Below are 12,953 nucleotides of genomic sequence, written 5' to 3' on the forward strand. Positions count from 1 at the left end.
AGAACATCGACACTATGAAGAAACTGCATCAACTAACAGGCAAAACAACCAGCTAGCATCATAATGACAGGATCAAATTCACGCATAACAATATTAACCTTAAATGTAAATGGGCTAAATGACCCAATTAAAAGACAGACTGGCAAACTGGATAAAGAGTCAAGACCTATCAGTGTGCTACATTCGAGAAATCTATCTCACATGCAAAGACACACATAGGCTCTAAATAAAGGGATGGAGGATGATTTACCAAGCAAATGGAAAGCAAAGAAAAAAAGGCAGGAGTTACCGTCCTAATCTCTGATACAAAAGACTTAAAACCAACAAAGATCAAAAGAGAAAAAGAATGGCATTACATAATGATAACGGGATCAATGCAGCAAGAAGAGCTAACTATCCTAAATATATATGCACCCAACACAGGAGTACCCAGATTCATAAAGCAAGTTCTTAGAGACCTACAAAGAGACTTAGACTCCCACACAATAACAGTGGGAGACTTCAACACCCCACTGTCAATATTAGATCAACGAGACAGAAAATTAACAAGGATATTCAGGATTTGAACTCAGCTCTGGACCCAGCAGACCTAATAGACATCCACAAAACTCTCCACCCCAAATCAACAGAATATACATTCTTCTCAGCACCTCATCACACTTATTCTAAAATTGACCACATAATTTTAAGTAAAACACTCCTCAGCAAACCCAAAAGAACGGAAATCATAATAAACAGTCTCTAATACCACAGTGCAATCAAACTAGAACTCAGGATTAAGAAACTCACTCCAAACCACACAACTACATGGAAAATGAACAACCCGCTCCTAAATGACTACTGAGTAAATAATGAAATGAAGGCAGAAATAGAGATGTTCTTTGAAACCAATGAGAATGAAGACACAATGTACCAGAATCTCTGGGACATATTTAAAGCAAAAAACAAGACAAACCAAGGAAAATGTCAGGCCGATATCCCTGATGGACATTGATGCTAAATCCTCAAAGATGTTGAATAGGCATTTCTCTGAAGAAGATACACAAATAGCCATAAGAATATGAAAAGATGCTCAAAATTATTTTTCACTGGGGAAATGCAAATAAAAACCAAAATGATACCAGTCTATACCCATTAGGATGGCTATAACAACAAGTGTTGGTGAGGATATGAAGTAACTGAAACACTCATACATTGCTGGTGGGAATGTAAAATTGTATAGCTGCTGTGGAAAACAGCTTGGCATTTCCTTAAAAAGTTAAACATAGAGTTAACATTACAGTTACCATATGAACCAGCAATTCCACTCATAGTTATATATTCAAGAGAACTGAAACACATGTCCACACAAAAATTTGTATATGAGTGTTTACAGCAACACTATTCATAATAGCCAAAAGTAGAAACAGCTCAAATGTCCACCAAGGAATGAATGGATAAACAAAACATGGCATATCTATAAATAGAATATTATTCAGTCATAGAAAGAAGTAGTGATATTTGCTACAGCATGCAAAGGCCTTGGAAACATGATGCTAAGTGAAGAAGTTATATGCAAAAGGTCACATTATGTGATATATCCAGAATAGGCAAATCCACAGACATAGAAAGAAGACTAGTGGCTGCCAGGGCCTAGAGGAACGTGTGAATAGGGAGGGGCTTTCTCATGGATACAAGGTTTCTTTTGGGGGTGATGATAACATTCTGGAATTAGGTAGTAGTGACAGTTGCAAAACATTATGGATATACTAAAAACCATTCAAATGCACATTTTAAAATGGTTAACATAGTGACTTTCACCTTAACTTTTTATTTTTTAAAAATAGAATTCATAAGTAGAGCTACGTATTTGAAAGTCAGTGTAAGGATAATCATAAGGTCACAGGCATAGGTATGACTGCTCAAGTAGATTTGTAGATAATTAAGAGAGAACCAGAATTTAAACTCTAGAGAACAAAACGCTGTGTGTGTGCGTATGTGTGAGTGCATGCATGCATGTATGTAGTGAAGGAGACCAAGCATGTACAATCGGGCTGTAACAGATTAAACTGAAACAAAAACAAACAGAACACTACAACTGATTATTACTTAAGTATTTGAAAGAAGTATTCCTTAATTTTAAAGAAGTACAAAGTAAAACTTTGAAAATCAAAGAAAAATTAGGTTCTATATAAATGCACCTAAACCTGCAATGTTACAAATGGTACCTGTCAGTAACTTCCATGGAATTGAGCAGCAAGGTATCAAAAAGAGCCATCAGTTCTTTCTGAAGTTGTTGCCTGACAGCAGTCCGGATATCATCTGTTTCTTCTCGTGCCTGTGACTCTGTCAGAACCAAGAGGTCTAACAGTGGGTTTGCATTCTAAAAAAGGAAATTTGTAAAAAATATATTTACTAATTGAACTACATATTGTTTCCCATAAAGGTTTCTGTGGCTAACCACGTTCTAGATTAAGAGTTATATTACCTAACTAGTAGGTGTGGGCCTCTACTGCATTAGTAGAGATGTTCTAAATTCAAAAGATGTTTAATATGTTCTCAACAAAAGAAAAACATATTTATCATGGAAAATAGAAAAAAAGGAGAATGAGAAAAACAAAACCACACATAATCATGCCACACAGAAATTGCCACTATTATATATGGATATATAACTCTCCTTTTTGTTTCCGAAAATATAAACAGAATTAAAACTATACATTTTTCACAAACCTATATCAAGTGAAAAAAATATTACTGTAACCATTTTTTCCTACTTCCTATTAACAATATTTCTGCAAAAACATTAGTTTAATATCTGATTGTTTTTCAACAATAAGGATTTACCACACTAACTCCTGGATAATCAATGATGCATAAATTTACTAAGCTGCAATACACAGTGTACTCAAGTTGGATTTTATCTTATGTATGAATTCTGTAATAAAACTACTAAATCAAAATATTATATTAGTTTTAATTTTTTGATATATATTGCCAAACTGTCCCTGTAAAAACTGTACCAATACATACAATTACACAGGATGTGAAAAGACCCAGAGAGCCCAAGCCAATGCTATGTGAATTATTACTGCAATAATCTTTGCCAACTTGACAGGCTAGTAAACAAATATTAGTGCTTTCTAAAATCTTTCCTCTTTTCCCAACTAAAAAAAAAATAGATAAAGGATTATTTCTAATAATATTGACAAAAGAAAATGTTACATTAATCAGAAGCATTAATACACAGATGGGATATTTATTAATCATCTATGATGTCTCAGGCACTGTGCTAAAAAAAAAGATAGTAAGATTTCATTTGACTTTTTGACTAAACTAGAAGATTTGCATTTTCATTCCTGTTTTACAGATGGGAACACAGATTTATAAAGAGGTTAAATAACTATCTAAGTCATAGACACACAAGGGCAGAGCTAGAAGCATCTTACTCCAAAGCTAGTTAATATTCCATCCTCAGCACAGTGTCACATCACTAGTGCACATAACAACATACAAAAAGAGATACAATCAAAATGTAACTATTGTTCTTATAAAATCCTTCACCTAAAGAACTCAATTCAAAATTAACTGCATTCTCTTTAGGGAAAAGAAATGAAAATATGTAAAGAAACCTCTAAATTTCTTATAGTATATAGAGATACATACAATTATTAGTAATATAACTGAGAGCTTTTGGAAACTATTTAGTAGAGACATTTTGCTCTCATTTTACAGTGTTTTAACATCTAAATAGTTTTTTTCCCAACTTTTTCTTTTATCTTAAGCAATATATGTCTTTGGATAAATTAAAATTGCGTAAGACATAATTGCAACTTTTATGTTTCATATATGAATAAAAGAATCGAGATACACATTTAGTAAACCATAAAAATATATTTTCTACAGTGTTTTGAGCCCTAAAGATCCAAAAGCTGACTCACACTAACATGCCTTCTGACTCCCAAAACTACTGGCAAAATGAACAAACTGTTTATACCAAGATGCAAACTCCATCTTGTAAAACATATTTTCATTATCAGGAATTATTAATTTTGATATGCTGATAAAAATTGAGTAGCAGCTACCATTAATACATGAATATACTGATACGGTATGTGTACACCTAAAAATTAAGATTCTCCCAAAGAATCTCATCCTATTAATAACTTGTTTCCACTTGAAGATTCCTGAGGGTTTTTTCTCTTTTTACCTTTGATTTACATGTTAACACTGAAATTCAGTGAACCTCAGCAAGTAACAGTTCTAAAATATAGGGTGAATTACCATTTCTCAAGGACAACAGAGTAGAATAAGATGTCTCTAATGATGCCTACAGATGTCAAGTGCTTAATCATATCTGAAGTTTTTGTCTTTAGACATTAGTATTCAATCCTAATTTTAAACCAACTACTTGGGCCATTATTTTGTCACTGTTGACCTCTAAAAGGCAACAATTGCTATAATGATGGCTCATTTTCTTTATGCACACAGTTACCACTCCTCATATCCAATTTTACATCCATCAACAAGCTATGCCAAAAGTGTGTGCAAGACCCTCAATAAAGTCTGATTGCACATGAGCCTGTTATGGGAAAGTCAGCCAAGGAAAATATATATGCTATATAGTTCTGTTGAGCTTCACCAAAAGAAAAAAAAAACCAAGAGCCCCACATTTATGAATTTCCATCAAAAAAATGCATTCCAAAAAGAAAGGTATTCAAATTCAGCACTTCTAGGTTATTATAAACAAAATATCATATTAAAAACAGATTAGAGGTACAATAAACTCCTAAATTGCCTGAGAATTACAGTATGTTTGTAATAAATGACTGTCTTGATAAAACACATCGAAAAAATTTTCAAAAGAGAAAGTTCCTATCTTCCCTCAGGAAGTTAGCTGATTTTTCTTTTCACTTCCTCTTAGCATTCTTCTGACTAATCAGGCGTTCATATCTGCCTAATTTTGTTTTTGCAACCACAGCTTTTGTATATCTTTTCACATATGTCCATACATTCAAAGCAATTTACTTGGAAATGTTATTTTACTGAACTTCTTAAATCATTTCTCACTTATTTCACTCACTTCAAAGGATAAACTTTAAAACGTACTTGATTTTCTATTTCCAGGTTCCCTTTATCCTAAACATCGATAGTTATATAACACATATTAATTTATCTCGTAGCATAATATTTAGGGAGTAAACCCACCTGACAGCGGATACTTAAGTTCACTTTTGTGCATTCTTAAAAGTATTATTATTTATAACACTTGTGGTGATAATATATGAGATAAAGTAGAAGCTTTCCGAAGAAAGGTTTAATACCATACAAAGTCAAATAAGTAAACATAACTGGACCAAAAATCCTTTTCAAAAACTGCATTAAAATTATAGTACAATCATCTAGATTCTTGTAGGAATTTTAATTTCATAACTATGAATAAATTATAAAATATACATCAACACGACATACTACAAAATTAAGAGTAATTTACATGTACGGTGTTACAAGTCTCAACAAATATAACAAGATTGAAATAATATCTAATATTGTTTCTGACCATAATGATAAAAAACTAGAAGTCAACAAAAGAAGGAATTCTGGAATATTCACATATACATAGAAATTAAGTAACATGCTTCTGAACAATCAATGGGTCAAAGAAAAAGCTAAAAGGGAAATTTTAAAACGTCATGAGACAAACAAAAATGGACACAAAACCAACCAAAACTTACGGGATGCAGTAAAAGCAGGTCTAAGAAGGACATATGTAACAATAAACATCTATGTCAAAAAGAAAGATATCAAGTAAACAACCTCAAGGAACTAGAAAAAGAAGAATAAATGAAGCTAAAACTTAGTAAAAAGTAAGAAAACAATGAAGATCAGGGCAGATACAAATGAAATAGAAACTGGAAAAACAATAGAAAAGATCAACAGAATCAAGAATTGAGATTTTGAAAAGATGAACAAAATTGACAAATCTTTAGCTAGACTAATAAAAAAAGAAGACAGACAAAATGAGAAGCGAAAGGGAAGACATTACAATCGATACCAGAGAAATACAAGTCATGAGAGACTGTTATTAACAATTTCATGTCAACAAATTGGACAACCAAATGGAAAAAATCCTAGACACATAGAGCTACCAAGATTGAATCATGAAGAAACAGAAAATCTCAACAGATCAATAACAGGGAGATTAAAGCAGGAATACAAAGTTTTTCACCAAAGAAAAGCCCAACACCTGATTGATGGCTTCACTGCTGAATTCCACCAAACATTTAAAGAAGAATTAATACTAATCTCTGTACTCTTCTAAAAACTCCAAACTCATTTTATGATGGCAGCATTACACTGATACCAAAGCCAGACAAGAGAACTACAGGAAAAGAAAATTACAGGCTAATATCCCTGATAAACACAGATATAAAAACCCTTTGCCAAATACTGGCAAACTGAAACCAAGAGCACAATAAAAAGATCATTCACTATAATCAAGTGGAATTCATTCCAGGGATGCAAGGATGGTTCAACATACACAAATGTGTAAATGTGATACAACAAATTAACAGAATTAAGAACAAAAACCACACGATTATACCAACAGATGCAGAAAAAGCATCTGACAAAATTCAACATCCTTTCATAATAAAAACTCTCAATAAGTAGAAAAGGAATCCCAACACAATAAAGGCCATATGTGAAAAACCCACAGCTAACATCATACTCAATGGCGAAAAGTTTAAAGCTTTTTCTCTAAGATCAGGAACAAGATAAGGATGTCTACTCTCACCATGTCTATTCAATACAGTAGTAGAAATCCTAGCCAGAGCAATTAGTCTATAGAGAAATAAAAGGCATCCACACTAGAAAAAAGGCAAGTTAAGTTGTCCCTCTATGCTGATGATATAATCTTAAATCTAGAAAAACCTAGACTCCACCAAAAAACTTTGAACTTAAAAATGAATTCAATAAAGTTGCAGGATACAAAATCAACATATAAAAAATCAGTAGCATTTCTATACACTAACCGCCCCCCCAAAAAAAAACCTCATTTAAAATAGCTACCAAAAAAAATTAAGATACTTAGGAATAAATTTAATCAAAACATGAAAGATCTCTACACTAATGTCCAAGTTGCAGGTACCAGAATGAAATCATGCCCCAAGGAGAGGGGAGGGGAGGGGAGAGGAAAAGGGAAGGAAAAAACGAAGGAGAAAGGGAAGGGAGAAGGGAAGGGAGGAAAAGAAAGAGGACAGGAAAGAAGAAATCAAAGGAGACTAACAACCCAATTGTGGAGGAGAACCAGCAAGGACATCAAGATACAATTCACAAAGAGACCAAATATGAAAAAACCTCCATCTAATTCAAAACAAGTTATCTATTTATAAAACCACAAAACCTCAGCACACACACACCTCTACAATTTGACTCAGCAATTACAATTCTAGAAATTCACTCTATAAATATACTTGCATATATAAGTAACCTTGAACATAATACATGGTTTCCATTTTTGTTAAATCTTAACAAGTTACAAAATTAAGGTTTTCTGTGCTTCTTGTAATTAACTACATAGCTTATTACTGAGTATTCAGAGTTCACTATGGGCAAGGCACTATAGTAAACGCTGAGTATGCAATAATGAACAAAACAGTCCCAATTTTCACCAGTCTACAATAAAGGAAAAGATAATTACTATGGTTTGAACGTTCCCTCCAAAATTCGTGTTGAAATTTAATCCGCAAAGTAATAGTATTGAGAGGTGGGGCCTTTGGAGGTGACTGGATCATGAAGGCCCTACTCTCATGAATAGACTAATCCATTCACGGAGCAGTGGATTAGTGGGTTATCATGGAAGGGGACCTGGTGACTTTGCAGGAAGAGAAAAACCTGAGATAGCACATTAGCACGCTCAGCCCCCTCACCATATATTCCCTGCATCACCTCGGGACTCTTCAGAGAGTCCCCATTAGCAAGAAGGCTCTCACCAGATGTGTCCCCTTAAACCTGGACTTCCTAGACTCCATAACCATAAGAAATAAATTCTGTTTTTTACAAATTACCCAGTTTCTGGTATTATGTTAGAAACAACAGAAAATAGCCTAAGGCAATAATAAACATCTAAATAAGTTTTATATACACACAAACATTATATCAGCATGTCTAACAAAACAGGAATTCATATTTTTACAGAAAATTATCTCTAAATTTTGCAAATGTATTAATATATAAAGAAACATATTTGCCTTATAAGATCCACTATCTCCTCTATCAGTTTAGGCCCTCTTTTCTAGCTTTTTTTTTTTATTTGTATAAAGCTTTATCTTACCTAAGTTGAGTAAATTCATATGGTATTTGCAAATAAATACATAAACAGACAGATAGACCAACAATAGGGACCTGGCTTCTTGGGTTCTTCGCGGACTTCTTAGAATAAGAAATCTGAATAGCCAAAATTTTTAGAATAGCTATTTAGAAAAATTTTAGAGCTGGGCGCGGTGGCTCACGCTTGTAATCCCAGCACTTTGAGGCCGAGGTGGGTGGATCACCTGAAGGTCAGGAGTTCAAGACGAGCCCGGCCAACATGGTGAAACTCCGTCTCTACTAAAAATACAAAAATTAGCCAGGCATGGTGGCGGGCACCTGTAATCCCAGCTACTCAGGAGGCTGAGGCAGAAGAATGGCTTGAACCCAAAAGGCAGAGGTTGCAGTGAGCCGAGATTGCGCCATTGCATTCCAGCCTGGGTGACAGGGTGCGACTCCGTCTTAAAAAAAAAATTTAGAATTTTTAGAAGAGCTAAAAATCTAAGAGCAGTGGGGGCTAGAAGAGTAAATACTCCAGCAGCCGTTATTTAAAGCCTGAGCACACTTTACTCATTCTTCACAACTTCACCATCACTATACCCCTCCTGCCTTCAGTTGGCTTTGTTAGCCAACTCTCAACATGCTTATCTGGACATCCACCCTGTCCCCTGCCACCTGAACTGAAATTCCCACTTAAAAATACAGTTGCAGCAGAAAGGTCACATGCAGAACAGGTTTGATTAAACACAAGACTGTAGGTCCCATTCACTGTACAGAATTTTAATAAACACATTCACAATTGCATCAGGAAAGGCATGTTGTTATGAGCCATTCGTTACATAAGGACGACTTTACCGAGCGCAGGCAATATAAAATTACCGTAACTTTTCCATAATATAATGCTAATGATTTCTACAAATAAGTTACTTCCCAAACTTAAAATCCAAATTCCTTAATAACACCACTTACATGTCTAAGAAGTAATTCGAGAATCCAGTTTAGAAGTTCTAGTGAAGAATTTTTTCTTTGTTCTTTTATTAATTTATTTAAAAAATGTACGATATCTATTAGCAGTTTCTCATCTTCAATGCAAGCAGGAAGCACTTGTAAAAACCTACAATGAAAAGACAATAATCATGGTTTCTAGTGCTTTAAAATACACAATACCACTGTTCATCACAGATATGGGGACTTAACAGGTGCCTTGTGAGGACGCTATTTTATGAGACACTGTTCTAAATGCTTTGAAAAATGCAAAGTTGAAACAAACTGGGTATCTGCCTTCAAGAACATGAGTTTATAGTGGAAAAAACATGTGGACAAGTAACTGAAATAACTAGAAGTGACAAATATCATAAGAGAAAAATAACAAATTCAGGAAAAGTACCAAAAAAATACTAAGGGGAAAAATACTAACTCTAACTGTCCAATGAAACTTGCTTTTTCATACTGGGAATGCCATGTTTCACTGATAAGGATTAGTACTTCAAACCTAATTCTGACCAACTTGAAAAAATAAGGTAATAAAGTGAGGGGGAAAAAAAGTCCTGCAAGGATGCTACCAGTTTGTAAGAGGCATGGAAAACACAGAAGGTAGACTTAGGATGTAAGTTTGGAATAAAAGGATATGAGCCAATTTTCTTAGATTTCTTTAAAAAGAAAAAAAACTGGTTTAAGAGAGCTAAAAGATTAGTAGACAATAAAACGTTTATTTAAAAGGGACAAGTAGTTTGGAAAATCATTTTTTTAAAAAGCAATCAGGAAGATATATGAGATTCAATTTTATCTGTAATGTTTTATTTTTTATAAATCTAAAGCAATTGCATCAAAATGTTAATAAGAGTGACAATAATACGAATCTTAATATTCAGCATTTATTGAGCACCAACCTTGTGCCAGCCTATGCTCTAAGAGCAGGGTTTTTGTCAAACTTCATAACAACAGTGTGAAGTAAGTACCTCTATTTCAAAGACAAGAAGACTCAAGCAACAATATGGTTAAGTCATTTTTCCACAGTCATACGGCTAGCAAGTTTTAAAACATGAATACTAAACTAAGCAGTCCAACACCAGGGATATATAATGCTATATTTCTTAGTAATGTTGTGTTTGTCTCATTATTATTTTTCCTTACTTAAAATTCCCACATCCCCAAAATGACATTCAGCTGCGTAGGATGGCAAGTGTCGGATTATGAAAATTGAGATTAGAAAAATACTCTGAAAGGATGGAATGAAATGATGATTCTAACAACCATAGATCTTTGGGAGATTAATGATTTAACAATCATAAACATAAAGATTATAAGAAGTCTTCCATGATATCACCTCTGTAATCCCACTTTATATCTGCCCTCATATCCCTTAAATCTAAGTGTACTATCCTCTTTTCAATTCCCCTTGAAGACACAAGATACTCTTTCCTAACTCAGGGCCTTATGCCTGGCATTTAAAAAAAAAATTAATTTTTATAATATTGGTTGAATATGGCATTTTAGTTTAGAGGAGAAATAATATATAAGTGGTTGTGAGTCAACTGATCATCCACTTATGGATTCAAAGTATCAAATTTCTGTCACATAACATGCTCCAAACTATATTCCATTTATTGTTTTATTTTTAACTGACAAGTAATAATTGTATATATCTTTAGGGTACAATGTGGTATTCTGACACATATACATTGTGGAATGATCCACTCAGGCTAATTAACATACCCATCACCTCAAATATTTATTTATCTGTGGTGAGAACATTTAACATCCATTAATTTAGTTATTTTGAAACATGTATTATTATTAACTATAGTCACTATGCTATAATAGATCACCAGAACTTACTCCTCTTGTCTAAACTGGAATTCTGTAACCTTTCAGCAACATCTCCCTTTTCTCTACCCACATACCCCTGCCACTTGCCTCTGGTAACAATTCCTCTCTCTACTTCTTTAAATTTGACTTTTTTAGATTCCATATATGAGAGAGACCATGTGGTATTTGTTTCTCTGTGTGCCTGGCATCTTTTCGGCTTCCAATCCCATAGGTTTTTAACATCCTTCTACCTGTTATGTCTTGGCTTAAGCTTCATTCTCTGAACCACTTTCTCTCTACTGAAAAGGGATAAGATGCTCCTCTAATACAGTTTCATAATAGTCTGCTTGGAAGCATTTCTACTTTTTATTATACTTTTTAGCTGTCTTAATAGCAAGTTTCATGAGAGCAGGACCCTATCAATTTTGCTCACGGCTACATTTCCTTCAAGAGTGACACCTAGTAGGTGATCAATAAATGTCTGTTGAGTACTGGAAAAGCAGTAGGAAAAGAAAGGCAGTAGTCCCTTTCTTCCTATTCACCCCACACCACAGCACCACACCCATATAAGGCACCATGTCCAGATCTTAGGGAGAGTCCTAAGAAACACAATACCCTTGTAAAATAGCATGAACAAATGAGAAGTCTGGACACTGTGGCTTTTAAAGTCTATCTTAAAAAAAAAAAAAAAAAACAATCATTTAAAGCAGGGTGGGGGGAATAGAGAAGAAATTATAGTTATGTTTAAATGAAGAGTTGTCACATGTGAACAGTATTGAATTCTGTGAGTCTGAAGGACAGAATAGGTAGAAATGACCAGGTACAGTTCAAAAGAACAAAAAACTTACTAATAATCACAGCTCAAAAACAGAATGAATATCCTTCAAAGGAGGTGTTCATGCTGAGGCTGCATGGCCAACTGTATACTATGACTTATGCCATATGTGAGGGACATAAAAAGGAATGTAATAAACCCAAGGCACATGAGAAGACAAATATTTAAACAACTGTAGAAGTAATGCAGGAAAGCCACGTGACAATCATGGTAACTACAATTCTACATACATTACAGAGGAAGGAGAGCTTGGAGCTCAAGGAGGAGTAGATATTCACAAGGCAGCCAGGGAGTTAACTATGTAAAAGCAAGGAGGTATAAAACAGAAGTGTATGCCCTAAAATATCAAGCAGTTTCATAAAACCCCAATATTTGTACTTCATAGAAACACAGTATATGTTAGAGACAGAGGTGGAAAATGCAGCTGAAAAGGTAAGCAAGAGCCAGATCAAAAAGAACTTTCTACAGCATGCTAAGGGGTTGGAATTCTATCAATATCCAGCACACCATGGAAGAGAACCCACAGGTGACATGTATTTCAGAAGGATCATTGAGGAAGCAACATAAATGAGTGGCATAAGGTTAGAAGCAGAAAAATCAATTCGCTAGTCAGTCTACAGTCTGGTGAAAAATGGAGAAAAACAGTAGCAATAGGACTTTCAGTAGGAAAGGAGTAGAGAGGCATTAAACACGCAAACTCAACAGAAACTAGTTGAAAGAAGAATCTAGATACCTCTAACAACTTGTAATCCTACTGAACCATGACTATCATCTGTTTTCTTAAAATAAGTTTCCAAAATGGTATTAGATTATAATAGTATGCTTGTGTGTTAACATACACATATAAACATACGCATAAATTAATGTGGGACTGTTAAAATAATCAGCTTGGAAAGTTATGTTTAGAAGCCATAGTACCATAAGTAAAAAGATTTTAGAAACCATTTTTTGTTGTCAAACCAAAATATACTTTTGTTAATAGTGATAAATAGTCATCGTTTAGGGTGGTGTTCATTTCGGT

General features: G+C 34.1%; 1 protein-coding gene across 2 annotated transcripts in view; it reads right to left on the reverse strand.

The window, feature by feature from the left end:
* Positions 1 to 12,953, reverse strand: part of RTTN (rotatin) — a 195,791-nt gene that overhangs the window by 103,079 nt on the left and 79,759 nt on the right. For both annotated transcript variants that reach the window (XM_025365662.1, XM_025365663.1), the window contains 2 exons: positions 9,259 to 9,403; positions 2,208 to 2,362 (listed from right to left, as the gene is read on the reverse strand). In XM_025365662.1, coding sequence (XP_025221447.1) covers positions 2,208 to 2,362; positions 9,259 to 9,403 — 300 coding nt within the window. The remainder of the gene's footprint in view (positions 1 to 2,207; positions 2,363 to 9,258; positions 9,404 to 12,953) is intronic.

The sequence above is a fragment of the Theropithecus gelada genome, chromosome 18, assembly GCF_003255815.1.
Source record: "Theropithecus gelada isolate Dixy chromosome 18, Tgel_1.0, whole genome shotgun sequence".
Lineage (NCBI taxonomy): Eukaryota > Metazoa > Chordata > Mammalia > Primates > Cercopithecidae > Theropithecus > Theropithecus gelada.